The following is a 22,084-nucleotide window of genomic DNA, read 5'->3' as shown; positions in this document are numbered from 1 at the left end:
GGACAAAATGTGTGCTGCCTCCCTTGCTGGGAGGGGTCTGCTTTGGTATCTGTGTGAAGCAGGTTGGTAGGTAGCAGGTTGCTGGGCAGCATTTCTCCTGGTTTGGGCACAAGGGAAAATAGTAATTTCCTTTACAAAATAAGAGTTTGGAAGAAGTTGCCAACACTCCTCAACAGGAGAACCAAAGACCTGGCCAAGTGATTTGTTATGTAAGTTGCTGGGGTGGAGGAAACCAGTTCTGAGTTTTGCTGGTGAAGCTGCATGTGGAGACTTGGCTGTTGTGGTGGCTTGGCTGGTGAGTTACAGAGAGCAGTGAAGGAGCCCAGGCTGGTGCTACTCCACAGCACAAAGGACACTGCTTTGCACTGCACTGTCTGTCCTAACGGTCTCCCATCTTCTGGTCCTCCTGGTGCTGTTGGACCTACCTCAGCACAAGTCTGTAAGGACATGGAGCAACTGAGGCCTCTTGATCCCTTTTTTACCTTACTTTTACTGTGTGACCCAGAAAAGTGATTCTGTGGGAAATGGGCAAGAGGGCACAAAAAGTTTTTATTCCAAACTCTTTGAACACTTCTGTAGGCCACAAATGAGTGACTGAAACTGAGCTCCTGCAGATAACTGTTCCTGTCCCTGCCTTGCAGAGGTGAGCAGAGCTGTCAGTTGATGGGTTCAATGGATGTGGAGCAAAATCTTGTCTGCAGTGGAAAATTTTGCACGTTGTCAACACCTAATGTGAGGTTTGGCAACACTGAAGTGTTAACAGGATGTTCAAACTTGATCGAGCTTTTGAGGTGAAAATATTTTTAGTTAGACAGTCTGAGTGCAATTCTTTAAACCCTTTGGTTGAAAGCTGGGGAGTCAGCTTCAGAGCTTTCACTACCAAGCAGCCCTCCCTGGCAGAGAAAAATCTCCAGTGGTTCTTTGTTCTGTCACGTTGTTGCTGACTTGTTTCCCTATCACTTACATAAACCAGCAGGATAAACAGGCACAGGAAATGACTGGTAATTCTTCTGCATCATCAGAGCCTGATGTTAAGTGCCTGCTGCTGGGGAAAATGCTCAGTTCACCTTCTTAAAGAAGATTTTACTCCTCCTCCTGCATTTTTTGGTTACTTGTAGGCATAAAGGCAAAATTTTTCTTGTCACTCTGGATGGGGAGGTTTGGAATTACTTCAGAAAACTCTTCCTTTGAACACCCTGTGCTAGTGTTCTGGTATCAAAAGGCTTGGACTGTAGGCAATTACCATCAGCCTTGTCTTCACCTGAGCTTTGAATCCAGTGGAGTATTGAATAGGCAAATAAAACCGGCTGGTTCAGGAAGATGGAACAAAGTATCTGACTGAATTCCTAATTTCATTAGAGGGAAGATTGAGACAGGTAAACATCAAGAGGAGGAGATGAATCTCGTTATGCTCAGCCCCCTAACCTGAGTGGATTTGCAGGAGGATGTGCTGAGAGCAGCCCCAGCCTTGCTGCAAGGCCCTGTACCTGCAATGCAGTGCAGTGCAGCTGGGTGGTGGAGGCAAAGCCCTCTTCTCCCTCACCCTCTCACAAAGCTGTGCTGCGTTCCAGAAGAACCAGCCCCTCCACTGCCACCCATGTCCCCCCACTTCCCCCCCACTCTGGCACCTGGATTTTAATGGCTCTTTCGAAAACTGCTGGGCTGTCCTCGCTGATATCCTTACCCATGGGCGGCCGTGCTTCCTGCAGGTAAGTTGCCCTCTTCTCTTCTTTTTGTCTTGAGAATTGGCAGTCCTTCAGGCATTCCCCAGAGGGTCAGGACTTTTGGGAGGGTCTCTGGATGTGGATTCCCACGAATTCTATAGGTCTAGTGTTTTGCTTTAGCCTTGCTGTGCCACATTGTTGTCCCTTAAGTGAAACAGTTGTGGAGAAAGACCCTGCAAATCCAGTTAATTCTGCTGGCTAATTAGCACATTGAGAGAGCAAAAGTGAAAGGTGATCAAGGTGGTGTTAAGTAGAACGGAGGTGGCTACAGAAAAATAAGTACCCTGGAACGCTTGCTTTTGTTTTTTTAATGTGCAAACTCTTCACCAGTTTTTCCCAGGGTCCTTCTGTATTTTCTCTGCCTCTTGCAGTGTTGCAGACAGCTGTCCCAGCTGTCATCTTTAAACACAGAGTATGGATTTTTCTGCTGTCTTTAGCAGTCTTTTGTGCCTTTTAGAGTACTGTCTGTGAGAGAGGAGCAGACAGAGGAGGGTTATGGGTTTGTCTATCAGTTTTTCTTTGGTATTAAGACCTGTTCTGCAGTGATTAAGTCTCTTTTAATCCCTGTCTGCAGCTGATGTAGTCACTCTGGGGATAGAAGGTGGTGGGATGCAATGAGTTTTTGCAGGAGGGTGCAGGGATGAGCTATGTTTTGGGGGTGATTTTGTAAGGAAAACAGCCCTGTAGAAATGGACGTGACCTGAATACAGCTCCCTGCCACACTACTTGGTGGAACAGATGATAATGTAGAAGGGAAATGCTTTTGGATCCCCAGGACAGACTGGGATGCAGACTACAGGGTGTGTCGTGGAGCAGGCTGTCAGCAGCATGACTCGTCAGCCCCTTCTTGGGGGCAGAAAGGGCTGTAGAAAGCTACCAAGAGAATGGGCTTTATTTAGTGCTTCCAGTAACTTCTTCCTTGATGCATGAAATGACTATTATTAAAAAGCACTGGCACTGCAGGATGGCGTGAGCCTGCTGTCTGCATCACTGCCTCTTAAGCTGAATTTCCTTTTGAACCCCTTCTAATCCCCTGCAGCTTGTGCAGGGACACAAATGACAATCTTGAAGCAGTGCTGGGGAGGACTCTATAGGACTTACACTATGGGTGTGGCTGCTACCCTTAAATTCTCCTTTCTGTCTAGTTCTCTTGACCCTGTCTGTAGGATTTGTTAGATTTGAGCATCCATTCTCCCCTTCAGCCATTCCCTCCATGACCCTTTCTGGCCTTTGCTGCCTGCTCTTCATTTGGGGATCATCTGTGACTTTGTCTGCAGCTCAGCTGTCCCCAAAGGAATGCAGCAGTTTTAAAGTAGCCTTTTGACCTCCAAGACTTTCTTTCTCCTTCCCTTGGTTTCCTTGTTTTTTCCTTCTTCCTACCCCTGACTTGCAATTCTATGCTGCATGAAGGGGGAAGAGTCTTAATATCTTGGTGCTGGTTCAAGCTGCAAGGTTGTTAATAAATGTCTCATTAGCCTGGCAGCAGTGCACTGTCTGACAGTCTTGTTTTGTGCTTCAGGACCACTAATGTGCATTACTTGTTCTGTTCTTGAATGAAAAGGATCAGCAGAGCAGGTTCTGTTGTGCCCAGGGTGACCTTTACAGCTCCTGTTTAACAAACTTCCATTCCGGAGTATAAATGCTGCAAGTTTAGTCATGATCAGACTGGAACGTGCAATTTCTTCCTTTTCATGCTTCATAGATACCTCAGGTGGCTGGAGCTGGCATGTGTAGTGATGTAGTTGATGCATGAAGGCTCAGCAGAATCAGGCTACCCAGGGAGGTTGTGGAGTCTCTTTCTCTGGAGACTTTCAAACCCAATTGGATGCATTCCTGTGACCTGCCCTAATTGATCTTGCTTTGGCAGGGTGGTTGGACTCTTATCTCCAGAGGTTCCTTCCAACCCCTAACATTCAGTGATTCTGTGATGTGTAAATGTTGAAAGTTAATTTTGATGTAGAACTGCTCAAAACTCCTTCCAAGCCTACAAGAAGGGACTGTTTACAAGGGCTTGTAGTGATAGGATGAGGGGGAATTCTTTAGAGTGAGGATGGGGAGGCACTGGAACAGGTTGCCCAGGGAGGTTGTGGATGCCCCCTCTGTGGAAGCATTCAAGGCCAGGTTGGATGAAGCCTTGAGCAACCCGGGCTGGTGGGAGGTGCCCCTGCCCATGGCAGGGGGTTGAAACTAGATGGTTTTTAAGGGCCTTTCCATCCCAATCCATTCTATGAATATGACAATGGAAATACCAGCTTGATCTCGTGGATTAAGATCATGGCCATGATACGATGCACAGAACCCCAGCTGGTAAGCTGTAAAAATTGCCCCTGAAGGTGGACTTGCCTCAGGATATCCACTGCCATAAGCAGCCACTCTCTCAGCAGTTCTGCCTTTTGAGCAGAAGGGGTTGGATTTGGAACAGGGTGGTGGGAAGGCATTGGTGGGATCTGCTGCTTCGCTGGAACAATAGTTTGAGTACAAAACACTTCCGCTAATTCACCCTGACAGGGAAGCTCATTGTAAAGAATCTTATCTGCTGCCTGGACGTCATGGCTGGAAAGAAATTGTTGCCCACTTCTTTGGAGCACTCTTAATGTCTTACACTTCTAAGAAAAGAAAGTTAAAGTTAATATCCTGCACTATCTGGCCATGAAGCCCTGCCCCAGTGGAGAGGGGCTATAGGCAGTGTTTTAGTTAGAGATGTTTGCTTTGTACAGAGGGGAATTGAAGATTAAACTATGTAGAGGTTTAACCATTCCCTGTTGTGTTTTGTAAAGGCAGTAACCAACCCCCTGTGTTACTGCCATGTCTGATTGTAAGCAGGGAGATGCCCTGAAGGAGTTGGAGTACAGAGGAATCATAGAATCCTAGAAGGGCTTGGGTTGGAAGGGACCTTAAAGATAATCTACTTCCAATTCTCCTGCCATGGGGTCTCTGGGGAGACCTTAGAGTAGCCTCCCAGTGCCTGAAGGGGCTACAGGAGAGCTGGGGGGAGGGACTTTTGACAAGGGTTAGTAGTGACAGGACAAGGGGCAGTGGCTTTGAGCTGGGAGAGGGGAGATTGGGAATAAATTCTTTAGAGTGAAGGTGGTGAGACTCTGGAACAGGTTGCCCAGGGAGGTTGTGGATGCCCCCTCCGTGGAAGTGTTCAAGGCCAGGTTGGATGAGGCCTTGAGCAACCTGGGCTGGTGGGAGGTGTCCCTGCCCATGGCAGGGGCCTTGGAGCTGGATGATCTTTGAGGTTCCTTCCAGCCCAAACTATTCTGTGATTCTATAGGAAATCCTCACTGAATGAAAGGCTGAGAAGTGGGTCCAAGAGAGGAGTGTTTGGGTGGGATCACTAAGCGTTTAGGTCACTCTCTTATATGGTCTTTATTTCACTCTAAAAGTGAATCTAGAGCGTGAAGTTATATTTCTTACTAGGTTATAAAGAATTTTGCAATCTACTTTAATACTGCCTTGGGAGTGGGGGAAAAAAAATATTGAAGTGTGAGAGTAGTTTTTGTGAAGGCTGAGTCTTGTCTGCTGTGTTATCAGCAATCCCCCATGTGAGATGCAAGCTGCTGAACTGGAGTAACGTGTGTGAGACATGCAGTGTGTTCTCTTCCAGACCCGACACTCAGCACCGGGGCCCTGCTGCTCAGACAGAGAATGAGCTCCCAGAGCAAGAGGAGGAGATCCTGGGGTCCGATGACGACGAACAGGAGGATCCAAACGATTACTGTAAAGGTGAGAGCTTGCCTGTTCAAGGTGCAGAGTTCTCAGTGTAGTCAAGAAATGGAAGCTTGAGGAAGGGAGATTTAGGCTGGAGATTAGGAAGAGATTCTTTAGAGTGTGGGTGGTGAGACACTGGTAGGGGTTGAGCAGGGGGGTTGTGGATGATGGTTGTGATGATGATGGAACACCTGTCTGAGGGTTTTCAAGGCCAGATTGGATGAGGCCTTGAGCAACCTGGGCTGGTGGGAGGTGTCCCTGCCCATGGCAGGGGGGGTGGAGCTGGATGATCTTAAGGTCCCTTCCAACCCAAACCATTCTATGCTCAGTATAAAGGGGGAAGTTTGCTAAGGAGAGAGAAGTCTCCTGAAATTCCCTCAGTTTCCCCTCTATTATAGAGAATCAAAATAGGTTCCCCTCTTCTTTTTGTGTTGTTTTTTTTCAAACTGCATGATGATAATAATATCTCTTAAGATAGCCTGAAATGAAGAAGGTATTCTCCAAGCTTCCTTTTGTTATCAGTCAAGATTTGAGTTGGAGAGCTGCTTTTAATGCATGTGCTTAAAGCTTTTAGCTTCTCCTCTATGCCAGAGGGCTTTCAAAATGGGCAAAACATTCAATTTCTTTCTGATTGTCATCAGAAAAAGGACACATTAGAGAGGGAGGATAACCTCCCTTGACCTGCTGGCCACATTCTCCATCCACCACAGGATGCCATTGGCCTTCTTAGCCATCAGGGCATCTTGCTGGCCCTTGGTGAGATTGTTGTCTACCAGCACTCCCAGGTCCTTCTCCACATTCCAGTTAACAATCACAGATTTTCTTCCTTCCATTCTCTGCCATTTCCCTTGTATCTGTGTCTGGCTTTTTGTGCCTTTACTTCCAAGCTGCTGATTACAGCAGCAGTCCATGATGGGAGTCACTCAAGGTACAGAGAAGAGACTTTCCTGATTTTGGTGGTGATGTTAAATGGCCAAGTGCCTTTCAGTCGTGAGAGTAATTGCAAGGGAAGCTCTGTGGGTAAATGGCTGCAGAGCTTTTTCATGTTACCCAGCATGCAAAAGCAGCGCTGGGATTTAGCAGCAAGCTTCTGTTCCAGAACACCATAAGCTCTGTTTTCCAGCCTAGCAGACTTGCTTTCACTGAGGGAAATAATTCTTTTATGGTGCTGCAGTGATGACCTACATTGAACAGAAGTCAGTCACTCTAGTTCAATTAGATGAGAACTCCTCAATCAAGCAGAGGGCTGCTCACAGCTCTTCCTCTCACCTTGCTGCATATTGTAGCAAGGTCCAATTAGAGAAGTATTTGCATTTGGTTGTATGATTAAAATTTTGAACACATCAAATAAGTCTGCCTCAGGTTGTGATGCTTGTTCACATACCTGCTCTTCAGCACTTGTGTGATTTCTTGATGCAACTCTTCCCACTGTGTCTCCAGGTGGTTATCATCTTGTGAAAATAGGAGACCTCTTCAACGGCCGCTACCATGTGATTCGGAAGCTGGGATGGGGACACTTCTCCACTGTGTGGCTGGCTTGGGACATCCAGTAAGTCCTTCTCTCCTGGCACAGCATTGCACAAACACGAGCAGAAAGTATCTTTAGACTTGCAGGTTAAAATACAAACCATACCTATCCACATCCTAACACAGAAGCTGCTTTTCATACTGTGCATGCCAGTGTGGGAGGGAGTTAGCAGGACAAACCACATCTGTGGAAAGAGGGCTCTTGTGTTCAGCAGCCTATGACCTATTATTTCATTTTATGAGCAATGACTAATGTGGGCACTTTTACAAAAGAGACCCAGAAACAATCTTTAGGAGTGTTTAAACATCATTTTTCCATGATGCCTTTAAGTAGTTCTCTTGTATGCAAAAGAATTAGGGTAATCCTGGAGTATAAGTTCTTTGAGTTAATAGTTTCCAATTTGCTTACCCTTCATGCACAGAGGGAGGAGATTTGTGGCAATGAAGGTGGTGAAGAGTGCAGAGCATTACACAGAAACAGCACTGGATGAGATCAAGCTGCTAAAATCGGTGAGTGGAGTGGAGTGGGGCTCCAGTTTTGTTTTGATGTTTGTAAATTCATTCTGGGGATTCACATCAGTCATGCATTTGATAACTCTTCCTTATGAGGGGGGTGAGGCACTGGGACAGGTTGCCCAGGGAAGTTGTGGAGGCTTCTTGCCTGGAAATGTTGAAAGCCAAGCTGGATGGGGCCTTGAGCAACCTGATCTAGTAAGAGGTATCCCCTGGCAGGAGGGTTGGAGCTAGATGATCTTTAAGGCCATTTCCAGCCCAATGATTTCTGGATCATCGAGCTGCAGTAGTGCAGCTCTGACTTCAGAATATTCTCTTGCCCAGTAACTGCCTCAAGGAACACAAAATGAATCCTTTTTTTCTCTGCAGGTCCGCAACAGTGATCCAAATGATCCCAGTAAAGAGAGAGTTGTGCAGTTATTAGATGACTTCAAGATTTCAGGAGTTAATGGTTCACGTATCCTTTTGTGGAACAGAGACCGAGAATGACCTAAAGCTGGGAGTCACTGGGCAGCTGTCATATCAGGGTGCTGAGCAATGCCCAGGCATCCATTTCCCTGCCTGAGGAACCTGCTGTAGAATCACCTGCCTCAAAGCTGCCCCCTGAGCTCAGCTCCAGAGTGATCATCCAGCCTACATTATGTGTGCAGTCATGGAGACAACGCTGCTTAGTCATGCTTTAACCTGAGAGGTGAGCTGGCTGCATCTGATTTGGGAATCAGGACAGAATGGCTTTGTGGCTGAGGTAGCTGTGGTGAGAGCCTGCCTGTCACAGCTCCTCCATTTGCACACCCTGGAAGTCAAGCAGCACAAGGTGATTTTTATCAGTAGCTAAAACCAGCAAACCCATGCAGTTTCTGACTTGATAGTAAGGTTGTTTCTTGGGCACCTTGGACTTTCTCACCATTGTTGGGATGTTTAAAGTGTATTGCTCTGAAAATCTCCTGTAGTTCTGATAACAGCCTTCTGACAGGCAGTGATTTGTCTCAGGTCTTAATAATGCACCTTTCCAGTTTGAAAGGTGAAGTGCATGTTTCTGCTTTGTGGGACCTTGAATTTCATTTCAGGGAGAATTCCTGGGCTGTTTGGGAGAATCAAGCTGTAGGTTATAAACACCCTAATGCTTTTAGCCCTGTAATTTCTTCATTCACTTTTTTCTTCTATTGACTGCTTTTAGGTTTGTTTTAGTTTTTTAACCAAGGAATGGTATCCAGAGGGACCTGGACAGGCTGGAGAGGTGGGCCCATGCCAACCTCCTGAAGTTCAGGGAGAACTTAGAACAGGCTTCCAGTACTGAAGGGAGCTACAGGAGAGCTGAGGAAGGACTTTAGACAAGGGCTGGGAGTGACAGGATGAGGGACAATGGCTTTGAGCTGGAAGAGGGGAGATTGAGACTGGAGATGAGGAAGAAATTCTTCAGAGTGAACGTGGGGAGACACTGGAGCAGGTTGCCCAGGGAGGTTGTGGATGCCTCCTCCTTGGAGGTGCTCAAGGCCAGATGGGATGAGGCCTTGAGCAACCTGGGCTGGTGGGAGGTGTCCCTGCCCATGGCAGGGGGTTGGAACTAGATGGGATGGTCCAACCCAAACCATTCTGATTTTTCTGCTACCTAGTACCAGCTTCATCTTTGCATTTCTTTTGCTCTTGTAAAACACACTTTCAGCCAGTGTAGAAGAGAAGCAGCTTTGTAAACTCCTGGAGCTCTGGTTCCTAGAGCAAAGGCACAACACTGAGTAGGTCATCAGAGTGTCTGCAGCAATTGAGATCTTTTAGACAAAAAGCAGAGAATGTCAATATTGTTGAACTCCAGGAGTGTCAAAAGTTTGTTTTGCTGGTAAAGAGGCAAAGGAGGGTGGAGAAAGTAACTGTAATTGTTCTGAAGATGACTTAAGAGATGGAAATTTTACTATCTTTTCATGTAATGTGGTACAGAGAGATCTGGCATCAAGTGTTGTCTGGGGAAGGAGCCTAGGCTGGTCCAAAACACACAGTGTTGGCTGGAAGCTGTTTCAGGCCTAGCAGCAAATACTAATGCACACTTGCTGGGGTAACTGACTCCCACTCAAAGCAGGAGGAGATTGCTACAGCTGCATTAGGACCTTTGTCCTAACCAATTCCATCCTGCATTTTAGGCTTTACATTCCAGCACTGATGTGTAGGGTAGGATGGTGTAAAGGAAGGTGGCCTCTCTAAGCTGTGTCAGAAGGATGAGGATTCTTCCATATAAACCACTTAACTGCTAGGGATTTCTTTTGATTCTCAGTCCTTGGAATTCAGGTCTCCTCAGGCTGGGATGTCCATCTTTTTCCTTGACTGAGTTCCAGATATCTGTATGGTGTTTGAAGTTCTAGGACATCATCTCCTGAAGTGGATCATCAAATCAAATTATCAGGGGCTTCCACTCCCTTGTGTCAAAAAGATCATCAAACAGGTGAGTTCCAGTTCTGACTGGGTGTTCCCCTCAACCCAGTGAGAACTCTTGCACTAACCTTCCTCAGATCTAAGAAAACAAGGGTTAAAAAATCAGTGGTGTATTTCTCAGGCCACAAAATCATTCTTGTATTAGTATTTCCTTTCTCTACTGGAAAAACCTTCTGCCACAGATATTTATCTTCTGACACTTAAACCAGGGTATGAGGCCAGCTTTGCCTTTAACCTCTTCTCACCCTGGTTATTCCTCTTAAGTGCAACTAGTTTCTTAAAACCCTCTCGCAGTAACAGTGCTTGGTGATGATGAGAACAAGACAAACCTGTTCTTCCTCCTGGGTGGTTGCCCAAGTGGAAACACCTTTCTGCATGTGAGCTGGAGGGCTGGAGGAAAGCATGATTTTGTTGTAGGGTGTGAAGGGTAGATTTTCAGCTGTGGCAAGTTGTAGAATCAAAATCATTTCAGTTGGAAAAGATCAAGTCCAACCTCCATTCTCAAGCCTGGTGCCAAACCATGTCACACCATGTCCCTCAGCACCACATCTCTCTGGCTTTTGAGCACTTCTGGTGATGGGGATTCAACCACCTCCCTGGAGAAGTCTGTTCCAGTGTTTCAGTGAAGTTTCTTCTAAGATCCAATTACATTCTAATATTCTCCCCTGGTGCAACTTGGGGCTGTTTCCTATTGCCCTGTCACTTCTTCCTGGGAGAAGAGACAAACCCCCACCTGGCTTCAACCTCCTTTCAGGGAGTTGTAGGGAGTCAGAAGGTCTCCCCTCAGCTGCCTTTTAACCCCAGGCTGAACACCCCTAGTTCCCTCAGCTGCTGCTCACCACACCTCTTCTCCAGACCCATCCCCAGCTTCACTGCCTTTCTCAGGACCTGCTCCAGCCCTGCCACGACTTCCTTGCAGAGAATAGATTATTTAAAATTCATAGCTAAACCCTGGATCTGAATCTGGTTTCTGGAGCTGAATAGTAACCACTGACTACATTATCTCTGATCTGGAGTAGTGCTCTCAAGCATGGGGGCCCTTCAGCTTCACCGATTGTCACCCTAGGAACTTGTGCATTTTCTCTGTTTTCAATTTGCTCATCCTTTGCTTTTTCTGATGGTCTCTTCCCTGCTGTCCTGTGTGCAGGTTCTCCAGGGTCTTGACTACTTGCACACCAAGTGTCGGATCATCCATACAGACATCAAGCCTGAGAACATTCTGCTGTGTGTCAACGATCAGTACATCCGCAGGCTGGCTGCAGAAGCCACAGAGTGGCAGAGATCTGGAGCTCCTCCACCATCTGGCTCTGCAGGTGCTTGTCTCCTGAAAACTTGCTGTTATTTCCCACCACCCCACTACACCCCAAATCCTAAGTGAGTCCTAAGTAAGTCCAGTGGAGCACTAATGCAAGGACCCAGCCAAATGAATTGTGGAGTTAATAACTGAAATATGATCGGGAGGCAGTTATTTGGGTATGAACAACAGAGGGAGGATACCTGCATGCTGGCACCTGCTAGGCTGGCACTGATACAGTGGTAGGGCAGTGAGTCTTTATAGCACACACTGCCCAAGTGCTGGTGCTCTCAGCAGAGTGCTGGAGTGAAATCATGGTGAGGAATCTCTCACTTTTTCTTCTGGAAGTTTATTTCCTTGCACTGCAGGAGGCTGGAAATGCATTTTGTGAAGGTCTCCAGATGATTTACTACTTGTCAGTTTGCAGAGGTTTGAAATACTTGGAGCAGAAACAGCTTCCTTGACCTACTAACACCTGTAGAAATCTCTTGTTCCTAGGTCATCATGAATATCCACAGCCACCTGTGTGTAGTTTCCAAGAACCAGTGTGTATCCAGTATGAAGTGAAGGGCTCTGTCAGTCAGAATCTCACACCACCAATATTTAGCTGAACCCTGCACAGTGTAGTTTAGGGAAGCTCCCTTAACCTCAGTATTTTAATGTTTTGCTTTGCATTTTCTCTTCAGTGAGATAATTTACTGCATAATATATGTAGTGGATGAAGCTGCATGACAGGGAGCTTAAGACTTTGATAGCAGTCAAGCAAGTCTACTCTGGAATTTTAATGGGACGTTTACTCCATGTTTTTCCTCATTTGTTTTGTTCTTGCTGTGCTTCTGTAGAGAAATGGAGCCTTCAAAATATCATTTGCTGAAGAGTTTAGAATGTTGTTGCCAAACCATGTAGGAAAAAGCTTACTTGAAGATTATGATGCAGCTGGAGGTTCTGAATATAAACATAACTAATCTGATCTTCCTTTCCCTTTCAGTGAGCACTGCACCACAGCCTAAACCAGTAAGTGTCATGGTTTTCATGCTTAAGTATCTACTGCAGTGTTTGCTTCAGAATGCAGGCAGCATTAAGGGAATGCAACTTTATAACAGAAGAAAAAGTTTGATTTGTGTTTGTCATAGTGTGGTAGTTTCAACCCAGCACACATAGACATAGGCATCAGGTTCAATGCTCTCTTGGAGTTGTTGACTCATACATCACCACAACAGACAGCCCTCTTGGAGGGCTCAAGGCCTATGTGAAGGTGACTGAGCAGTCTGAGATCCTTCATTTGGACAACACTGTAAAGTTTCTCAGGTCAGGACAGAAATGCACTGATAAGAGCCAGAGACAATTGCTCCAAAAACCTTGATAACTGCTTTTACTTGGGAGGAGAACTGTCTCCAGGGTTATCATGCCAGACTGCTTCCTCGGCTCTAAATTAAAACTTGACATGTTTTAGATGGATTGAAATATGAAATGCTAAGCCAGATTTCTCTGCTTGCTCCTGTGTAGGCTGACAAAATGTCAAAGAATAAGAAGAAGAAGTTGAAAAAGAAGCAGAAACGACAGGCTGAGTTGTTAGAGAAGAGAATGCAAGAGATAGAGGAGATGGAGAAAGAAGCAAGTCCTGGGCAGACACAGCCTGAAGAGGAAGAAGAAGCTCAGAGCCCTCTGGAAATGCTCATAAAAGTTAGCCCACCAGAGGAAAATGTCAGCAAGAAGACAGGTATGGACTTGAAGTATTGCAGAAGTAGCATATTGTTGCCCTTTTCATGCTGGGTGAATCAAGTGAACACCTTTAGCAGAGGCAGCCAGTGTGATTTATTTGGGTTTATTGGGTTCTGCCCCTCTGAAGAGACTTGGAAGTCTCCTTTTGTAAACTGAATTGTGTGCAACTGCACTTCTGAGGGCTGTTGCTTTGTTTAGATACCTTGGGCAGCAAAGGTGAGGGGTTTGGAGAGCAGATCTTACGTGCAGAGGCTGAGGGAGCTGGGCTTGTTTAGCCTGAAGAGAAGGCTGAGACGAGACTCCTTTGCTCTTTACAGCTACCTGAAAGGAGGCTGGCGTGAGGCCAGTCTTGGCCCCTTCTCCCACATAACTAACAGGACAAGAGGAAATGGTCTCTAGTTGTGCCAGGGGAGGTCTAGGTTGGAGATTAGGAGAACTTTGCAGCAGGAGTGGTCAGGCTGGCTGGGGAGATGGAGTCACAGTCCCTGGAGGTGTCCAAAAAAACGAGTATCTGTGGCACTTGGAGATACGGTCTAGTGGTGATGGAGGTGTTGGGTAGAAGGTTGGACACGATGATCTTGGAGCTCTTTTCCAACCTCAGTGATTCTATGATGCTATTCTGTGTTTCTGCTGTCCTCTCCTGTTGCACCCTGTAGCCGAGGTCGCTGCCCAGGAGCAGTCGATGATGGAAAGCAGCGTGGAGAAATGCGCAACGGAAATCAACTGCAACGGAGTGCTAGCGACGACAGACTTCCCAGACCCCAGCAACCAAGGCTCTGTGCGGCTGGAGGATGACCTTCACAACGCCAATGACTGTGGTGAGCACCCTGCCACGCAGCAGCAGGAGAACTTCCACAGCTGTAACTACAGCCAGCGTAACGGCGAGGCGGAGGGCAGGCCTCAGGAGGCAATGTCGGACTCCTTCGTGCCCTTAGCCTCAGAAGACTCCATGGTGTGCCAGCCCACGTCCAATGAGGAGCAGGAGATGAACCATTTGCAGGAGAGCATCCGGACAGAGACCCCCTCAGAGGACGAGAATGAGAATAACAGCCCTGCAGACAACAAAGGTAGAAGTGGTCTAGATGTAGTCTTGGGCAGCCTGAGCAGGTGGCCCTGCTCAAACAAAAAAGTGGAGGGGGGCAATCTCTTTTCAGTGGTGTGCAGGAATAAGACAAGGAACACTGGATACAAACTTGAACATAGAAGGTTTCACCTCAGCATGATAGGAACTACTTCTCATTGAGGGTGACAGAGCCTTGGAATGGCTGCCCAAAGAGGTTGTGGAGTCTCCTTCTCTGGAGACTTTCCAAACCCACCTGGATGCATTCCTGTGTGGATTACCCTGGGTGATGTTGCTTTGGCAGAGGGGTTGGACTGGATGATCTCTGGAGGTCCCTTCCAACCTCTAAGGTTCTGTGATTCTATGAAGAGGAACCCTGGGAGCAAAGGCTTTCCTCTGGGTGTGGGGGAGTCATGTTGCAGCCCTTCAGCAGGGTGTTAGTGGCAACCAGCATTTTGTAGGCTGAAGTGCTCAGAACCACCTGTTTGAGCCTTTCTGTGCCTGGAGTAGTTAACCTGCCAGCCCTACTCTGGAACACAAGCTGGTTGTAGCTTCCAGTTGTAGCTTGGTTTTTGTCTATGGGATGCAGAAGGATTTCCACCTTTCAGAAGTAGCTGTGCAGTTGTTTTCCACTGCAGGAACGTTCCCTCCTCTCTAGCAGATGTTTGTGTGGGTTTTTTTGCATTATAGTTTAGAACTACAAATTGTCCCAGGCTGTTAAATGATGGATGAGGAGAGTTCAGTGTTCTTACCATGGAGCACAGGAAATTTCTCTTGGTTACTGAAGATGAGTAAATGCTTTCCCAGAAGTGGAAATGGAGTCTGGCTGAAAGAAGCTGACACAGTGTAGGAAGAAACCTCTTCAGTGCTTGTGTTCAAATGTGATTTGTTCCAGGGGGCAAAAGAACCTGTGAGTCTTGTAGGTTTAGGAGAACATTAAGCACAAATGGGGTGCAGCTTTTAAACACACTCCAGGTGTGAATCAGCTTGAGTTGGGTGATAAAACTGCCCTTGTGTGCCTCTTCTGAGTCCAAAAGGTCAGGTGAAGTGTATCTGCTGGGAGGAGGAGGGAGAAACTTAACACTGGTACTTAAAAAAATAATCATTCTGCAGATTTTTGGAGGAGTTCTGTGGATGAAAAGCAGCAAATGACAAAATACAAGGACCTGGAATCACAAACTGTGTGTAGAGGGATGCCCTAATTAGGCATCCCACTGCCAAACCAGGTTAGGTGACTAGGGGTAGTTTGCTCCGTGCAGCTCTCTCACCCAAATTGCTTTAGAGCTGCAGCAGGATGTAGTTCAGTGGCTTAGTTTTTTGCTGTCTGTTGTGGCATTGAGGTTATCCCAATATTTACTTTAGCTGTCAAAACTGCATCTGTTGGAGCAGAGAGTGATGGAGGTGTCAAAGAGATTCTTTTAATAGTGGATTCTTCAAAATCTTAAGACTTTAGGGCTGAGGTTTGTTTCTGGCAGTGTCCTCATTTAAGAAGCCTGTACAGAGTGTTGTGAAACTGTCACTCTTCCATGGCCTTCTGCTTTGGAATGCCAGTTGTGTCCCTGGAGGGAGGTCTGTTCACAGTGCAGAGTGATGTTGATTTTTATACCTAGGCTTTGGGGAGGGAAAAGTTCAAGAAGGACAGGTTGTAGAGTCTCCTTCTCTGGAGACATTCAAAACCCACCTGGATACTTTCCTGTGTGCCCTAGGTGATCCTGCTCTGGGACTCCATGATCTTTTGAGGTCCCTTCCAACTCCTAACATTCTGTGTGAAAAGTTCTGATCCATAAGCAAAACCCTCCCTGGGTGGGGAGAGGGCAGTAGGATTTGGATGACAGATGGTGACAGTGTCCATGTAGCTCTAATCAGCTGTTGTACATGTTGCCTCTAGGAAAATCAACTGCTGGGAATTTCCTTCTTAATCCTCTTGAGCCCAAGAATGCAGATAAGCTCAAAGTGAAGATAGCTGACCTAGGAAATGCCTGCTGGGTGGTAAGTTTAGAATCTCTTCACACTGCCTCTTTAAACCTGCTAATTCATTCACAAGATGCCAAGATGGAAAAGAATCTGTAAACCAGAGTCTATCTTAGCCCTGCTTGTGGAAGCTGTGACAGATGGAAACTGTTGGGGAGAAAAGAGAAGGCAGCAGGGACAGAAAGCAGTGGTCCTTTAGCACAGGGTTTCAGCCTGATCTGGCTGCCTGCCTGGTTGTTAGATTAATAGTAATTATGAGCAGGAATTGTGACATGGCCTATGAAGTGTCAGCCACAATGTGTAGAAGTCTGCATCTGAAACTCCTGAAGGAGTGTCTAGCTGTCCTGAGAGAGCTCTGCTCAGACTGGATGTGAAGAAGAAATTCTTTCCCATGAGGGTGGTGAGACACTGGCACAGGTTGCCCGGGGAGCTGGTGGAGGCCTCATCCCTGGAGGTTTTTAAGGCCTGGCTGGATGTGACCCTGAGCAACCTGATGTAGTGTGAGGTGTCCCTGCCCATGGCTGGACTGTTTTACTTGGTGTCTCACATGGAGCATTTAAACAGTACTGGTAGGAAATATCTAATGAGGATGTAAAATGGAGATGAAATCTAATGGGAATGAGCTTTGAATTGCTCTGGCCTATCTTGGTGTTTCTCCTCTTAAACCATCTCTACCTGCTCAGTAAAACCTTTCTTCTCTTTAGCACAAGCACTTCACTGAAGACATCCAGACCAGGCAGTACAGATCTTTGGAGGTGTTGATAGGGTCAGGGTACAACACTCCTGCTGACATCTGGAGCACAGCCTGTATGGTGAGTGGGGTCAGCTGGGTGGGGCCTTAAACAATTGCTGTGGAGCATTTGGGGAAACTCAGGCGTGCAAAAAAACCTTTGTGGGGGTGTTTAGCCAACTTCTGGCCTTGCTGAATAGCATCTTTCCATCCCAAAGCTGTTGCTTCCCAACTTTCCTTTGGAAACTTAGTTTCCTTGCTCAGCCCCAGAAGATTCCAGCATCATGCTTTGTGGATAGACAACTCTGCAATTGTGGAGACCAAAATCTGGTTATATCAGGAGCCTTTCTGCTGCTCCAGCACTGTCACAGATGCCTTCAGCATAAATTCTTACTTTAATCATAGACAGCCTCTACATGTTTGGAATAATTTGCCATCTGAGTAATGCTGAGAGGAGGCTGAAGCTGTTCCTGTTGTAGCTGACATTACAAAATGTGAAGATTGAAAACATAATCAGTCCAGTCAGTTACTGCATGGAGCTCCTTGGTGTCTCCATTCTGTCTTTTCTACACATCAAAGCTTAGATTTTATTTTTCTTAAGCTTGGAAAGTGAAGGCATCCTGGCTGTCTTGGGAAACAAGCTGTGATTGCTGATGAATGTGGTAGGGTCGTGTGCAGGAGGAGAATGTGTGGCCAAAATGAGGCAGTGGTTATTCCCAAGTGCCTAATTCAGTAGTCAGACTACAGCAGGTCTTAAAGCAAACTAAATACTGAAGGTCAGAGATGCCTTTTTGAGTAAAAGTGACTGTGTAAAGGGGAAATGTGTCACAAAATTTAGAAGTGGTGAGACCTCACCTGGAGTGCTGTGGCCAGCTATAGGACCCCCAACACAAGAGACCTGGACCTGCTGGAGTGGGTCCAGAAGGGGCCACAAAGATAAGAGGGCTGGAGAACCTCACCTGTGGGGACAGGCTGAGAGAGTTGTGGCTGTTCAGCCTGGAGAAGAGAAGGCTCCAGGGAGACATCAGAGCAGCATTTCAGTATCTGAAAGGGGCTACAGGGAGGCTGGGGAGGGGCTGTTTAGAAGGGCCTGTGGTGGGTAGGACAAGGGGCAGCGATTTGAAACTGGAGCAGGGGAGATTTAGGTTGGACCTGAGGAGGAAGTTCTGCACGATGAGAGTGGTGAGACACTGGCAGAGGCTGTCCAGGGAGGTGGTTGAGGCTCCATCCCTGGAGACATTAAAGATCAGACTTGATGTGGCCCTGGGCAGCCTGATGTAGTTGGAGATGTCCCTGCTGACTGCAGAGGGGGTTGGGCAAGATGACCTTTGAGGCTCCCTTCCAACCCACTTCAATCTGTGAAATGCACACAGATGTTTACTCAGTTACAAGATGTTTTTTATCTAGAGAAGGAAACTGTATGAAATATGCCTGGCACTTAGGACATGGTGTAATGGCCACAGTGGTGTTGGGTTGACAGTTGGCCTTGATGATCTCAGAGGGCTTCTGAAATGGAAACAGTTTCATGATTCTGTATCATCATCATATGGAGGGAGGGAAGAACCTCTGTACAGAAATCCTAGAGTCTGAACATGCTGTTGAGGCAGATGGGAAGGGAGGCAGAAGGGAGCATGTGAAATGCCTTAGTTCTGTACAACCCCACACCAGCATGCTGCTTGGTGCTGTGATCAGGAACTCAGCATAAATACACCTGGGATGGTTTTGTGCAGCTGTTAATGTCACAGAATAATTACACACCCTAAGATGGTGATGGTGCAGCTGGAGTTCTGCAGGGGCTTCCTCCCACTGCTTTGCTGCTGGCTCACAGACAAGATTGCAGAACTGACCTGCAGCACATCTGACTGTGTGAAGTGCACTGCAGTGCTCTAACCTGCTCCTCTCTGTTTGTTTAGGCCTTTGAGCTAGCAACAGGAGACTACCTGTTCGAGCCTCACTCTGGGGAGGATTACTCACGGGATGAAGGTTTGTTTGTCCAAGTCTTGACTTTGTATCATGGGATGTAAATGCAGTGGATGCTGCTTCAGAAGCAGCCCTCACTTAGGAGTTAGTCATGCCAAGACTTACTTGCAGAGAGAGTTCCCCAAATCAGTGGTGCTAGGGAGTGGTTGAATCCCCATGCCTGGAGTGACAGGATGAGGGGTGATGGCTTTAAACTGGAAGAAGGTTCCCTTTAGACATCAGGTTGAACTTCTTGGCCATGAGGGTAGTGAGGCACTGGAACAGATTGCCCAGGGAAGTTATGGAGGCTCCAAGCTTAGAATTGTTCAAAGGCAGGTTGGACAGGACCTTAAGCAACCTGGTCTGGAGGGAGGTGTCCCTGCCTGTGGCATGGGGTTGGAACTGGATGGTATTTAAGGTCCCTTCCAACTTAGACCATCCGATGACTGTCCGAGAGAAGGCCACTGGAACAGAGCTGTGTGGTGTGGATGTGTCTCATTGTCTTTCTCTTCCAAACCCACAGATCACATTGCATTGATCATAGAACTTCTGGGGAAGATACCTCGCAAGCTCATTCTGGCAGGAAAATATTCCAAGGAGTTTTTCACCAAAAAAGGTGAGAGGAGACAAAGCAACTGTCACTTATCCCTTCATCCCCTGCCCCAAATACACAAGAGTGCCTTGCTGGAAATGCCAATTAGCAGCAGATGCCAGCAGAGATGTCTTTTAAGTCCTCCTTTAGCTTTGTGAAAGCATTTCTCAGTAAAACTGGAGCTAAATATAAGGCATCCTTGTCTAGCTGCTGAAAGTATCCCACATCCTAGTGTTTGACATCTTGGTGCAGATCAAATACAGCAGGTAGGAAACCAACAATGCAGATAATTCTTCAGATTTCATTTGGCCTGATTGAGCTGATCTTTGTCACAATCTTTTGAGAAGACACCTTTCAAGTCTTCTCTAGACAGCTTTGTTCCATTTCTAGTGTGCTCCAGTCACATGAATAGTTCCTTGCATCCTGAGCCACGTTGCTCAGGACACAGATACCATTATCACAAAGCCCTCACTCAGTACCCCAGAAATGTACTGAGACCCAGGAAGAAATTTTGGACCTAGTTTAATCCTCCTTTTTATAAACCAACCCTTTTTTTTTGTGCTGGTGGATTGCTTCTCAATGCTGCACTTGTTCCAGAGCCAGCAGCACGGTGTCTGTCTGTGATGCCAGCTGGGGTCATGGGTGCTTGGATGAAGTTAAACAATAATTGCTGATGGGGGATCAGAAATAGAAGCCTTTAAGGAAGTACATTTCTAGAGCAGTCTTAAAAACAGACAGAAAAGGGGGTTAGTATCATTTCTTTTTTCCTTAAGCTATCATTTTGTACTCCCTACACCCAGCTACTCAGAGCAGTTGCTGGGTTCTGGAGGCCTGCCTGGATGTGTTCCTGTGTGATCTACTTCAGGTGATCCTTCTCTGCTAGGGGTGTTGGACTGGGTGATCTTCAGAGGTCCCTTCCAGCCCTCACCATGCTGGGATTCTGTGTAATTCAACCTGCCTTGTTCAGCTCTTCAGCCTGTTCTGTTCTGCCTTGCTTCACCACCTTGTCTTGGTTTCCAGGTGATCTGAAGCACATCACCAAACTGAAACCTTGGGGCCTTTTTGAAGTCTTGGTGGAAAAATACGAGTGGTCCCAAGAGGAGGCAGCTGCATTCACAGACTTCTTATTACCTATGCTGGAGCTGATCCCAGAGAAACGAGCTACAGCAGCAGAGTGTCTCAGGCACCCCTGGCTCAACTCCTAGAGGCTTCGCCCCAGCACCACCGCAGCACTACTCTGGTTTACAGCATAGCCTCCATGCACCCAGCTGCCCCTCCCCACATCCATTCCTCCCTTGTTCATTTTCAGTGTGAAGTTCTTCCTCCAAGGCTTCCAAGGTTTTTAGATAAATCTAACCTGTTCTGCTGAGATGGCTTGTGTGACTCCATGGGGACTCTCCTCAGCCGGTGGGCGTCATCTGTGTTTTGCCTTGATGGGGCTTCTCCAAAGACTAACTGCCTAGGACATGATGTTATCCCCGAGTTTCCTCACTGTTCTGCTCCTTGTAATCCAGGTGGGAGCTCACCTGGGCTCAGATAAGCTCCCATAGCTCAATTTCATCTCCACAAGGGGGATCTGAAGATCCAAACACCTCTTTATCTCACTGACTCAGGAGCCAATTTCCTGCTGTTGTTCCAATAGCTAGAATGAGGTGAGAATAACAGATGGCACCAAGGTGGTGTTAGTTCCCTGTAGAGCAATGACCTCCAATCCTCCATCATTTCCTAGGTGTCTACTGTATCCTTTGCTTTCCAGTCACATAACTTCTCTTTAGATCTAGCTGCTTGAATCCTTTGAGAAGAGCTATTGAAACCTAGGGTTTAGTATCCTTTCTTTCTCCCTCCAAAGTGTCCTGCCCCTTTTCCCTTCCCTGTGCCCAGATAGCCAGAATAGCTTCTGAACTTGGTGACCTTTTCTACTTCAATGCCTGTGCCTGGAAGGGGACAAGCAACACAAGCAAAAGGTGGCACTGATTCCACACACACCCTGCAGTGCAGAGGGAGTGCACCCTGTGGCTGCAGAGAGGTGGCCTTATTGCAGGCAACTCTTAACCTGTTAGGGAGCTCTGAGCTTTTTGGTTTATCCCTTACTGGCACTTTTTTTTGCCTTGCTTGAGGCAGTTGCTGTATGAGTGAAAGCTTGGCTTTTACTGATGCAGTCTACTGTGGCTTTTAACTTTGGATCCCTTGCTTTCTCCCAAGGAAAGGGTGGCAGCCTCTCTGTCACCACCACGCTAGAGCCCTTGGCTTTCAAAAGCAGCATTTGAAGGCCCAGTGTAAAGATTTCTTTTCCTTTTAACTTGCTTCAGGTGCTGGCCTTCCCAGGATGGGACTGCCTTTTGTTTTCTGGGCCATGAGCACAAGGAGAGCTAGCAGAAGTGGAAGAGAAGTGACTTTTCCACGTAGATACTGGATTAGAAGCTGTTTCTAGAGTTACCCTGAGTAAAAAACGTTCTGTGGGGTTTCTATATGAACTTCTCAGAGGGGCTTGGATGTAATGAGTTAATTTTAATTGAATCACTGTGGCATTTGATAGTTTTATGATGGCTTCTTCTAGACTTGCCTGTCCTACTACAGATTAAGTACATCCTGCTTTAGTCTAAAGCAAAATTTGGCAGTGTTGAGACTTCAGAGGCACTTCCTTACCCTGGACCAAACAGGCCTTTGGATTCATGGTGGCTCTCAGAGGACAGAAGTTGTTGGAGGCCACACAGATGTTTCCCAAGACAAAGACCTCGCCAAAGCTGCCAAGACCACTTTCTGTGTCACTCTGTGTGTGTGTGTTTGGAACTCCTGGTGCGTAAGGGTTGCTCATTCATAAACCTTGGTGTCATTTAGTCCACTTGAAAAGGGTTTC

At 46.9% G+C, this 22,084-nt stretch overlaps 1 protein-coding gene across 2 annotated transcripts; it reads left to right on the top strand.

Moving 5' to 3' along the window:
• Positions 1–886: 886 nt before the first annotated feature.
• On the top strand, positions 887–21,547 carry SRPK1 (SRSF protein kinase 1). Of its 2 annotated transcripts, none has more exons than XM_054176542.1 (15): positions 887–1,709; positions 5,320–5,453; positions 6,879–6,987; positions 7,388–7,475; positions 7,848–7,935; positions 9,803–9,909; positions 11,047–11,212; positions 12,182–12,207; positions 12,700–12,913; positions 13,572–13,982; positions 15,864–15,964; positions 16,651–16,758; positions 18,590–18,659; positions 19,159–19,251; positions 20,248–21,547. In XM_054176542.1, the coding sequence occupies exons 1-15, from the start codon at positions 1,639–1,641 to the stop codon at positions 20,430–20,432; spliced, it is 1,971 nt and encodes a 656-aa protein (XP_054032517.1). In that variant the 5' UTR covers positions 887–1,638; the 3' UTR covers positions 20,433–21,547. The 2 variants fall into 2 exon arrangements, with proteins under 2 accessions (XP_054032517.1, XP_009900936.2); XM_009902634.2 differs by having other exon boundaries at positions 888–1,709; positions 5,335–5,453.
• The last annotated feature ends 537 nt before the right edge of the window (positions 21,548–22,084 follow it).

Source organism: Dryobates pubescens, chromosome 35 (genome assembly GCF_014839835.1).
Source record: "Dryobates pubescens isolate bDryPub1 chromosome 35, bDryPub1.pri, whole genome shotgun sequence".
NCBI classification, from domain to species: domain Eukaryota; kingdom Metazoa; phylum Chordata; class Aves; order Piciformes; family Picidae; genus Dryobates; species Dryobates pubescens.
This window is presented reverse-complemented; position numbering and strand designations above follow the sequence as displayed.

What these genes read in the sequence shown, in the direction of transcription:
- SRPK1 (XM_054176542.1), top strand. Translation starts at nt 1,639, where the DNA reads ATGGCTCTTTCGAAAACTGCTGGGCTGTCCTCGCTGATATCCTTACCC. An exon ending in TCAAAAAGATCATCAAACAG is followed by an intron (nt 9,910 to 11,046) that starts GTGAGTTCCAGT and finishes TCCTGTGTGCAG; the next exon opens with GTTCTCCAGGGTCTTGACTA. An exon ending in AAATGTCAGCAAGAAGACAG is followed by an intron (nt 12,914 to 13,571) that starts GTATGGACTTGA and finishes TGCACCCTGTAG; the next exon opens with CCGAGGTCGCTGCCCAGGAG.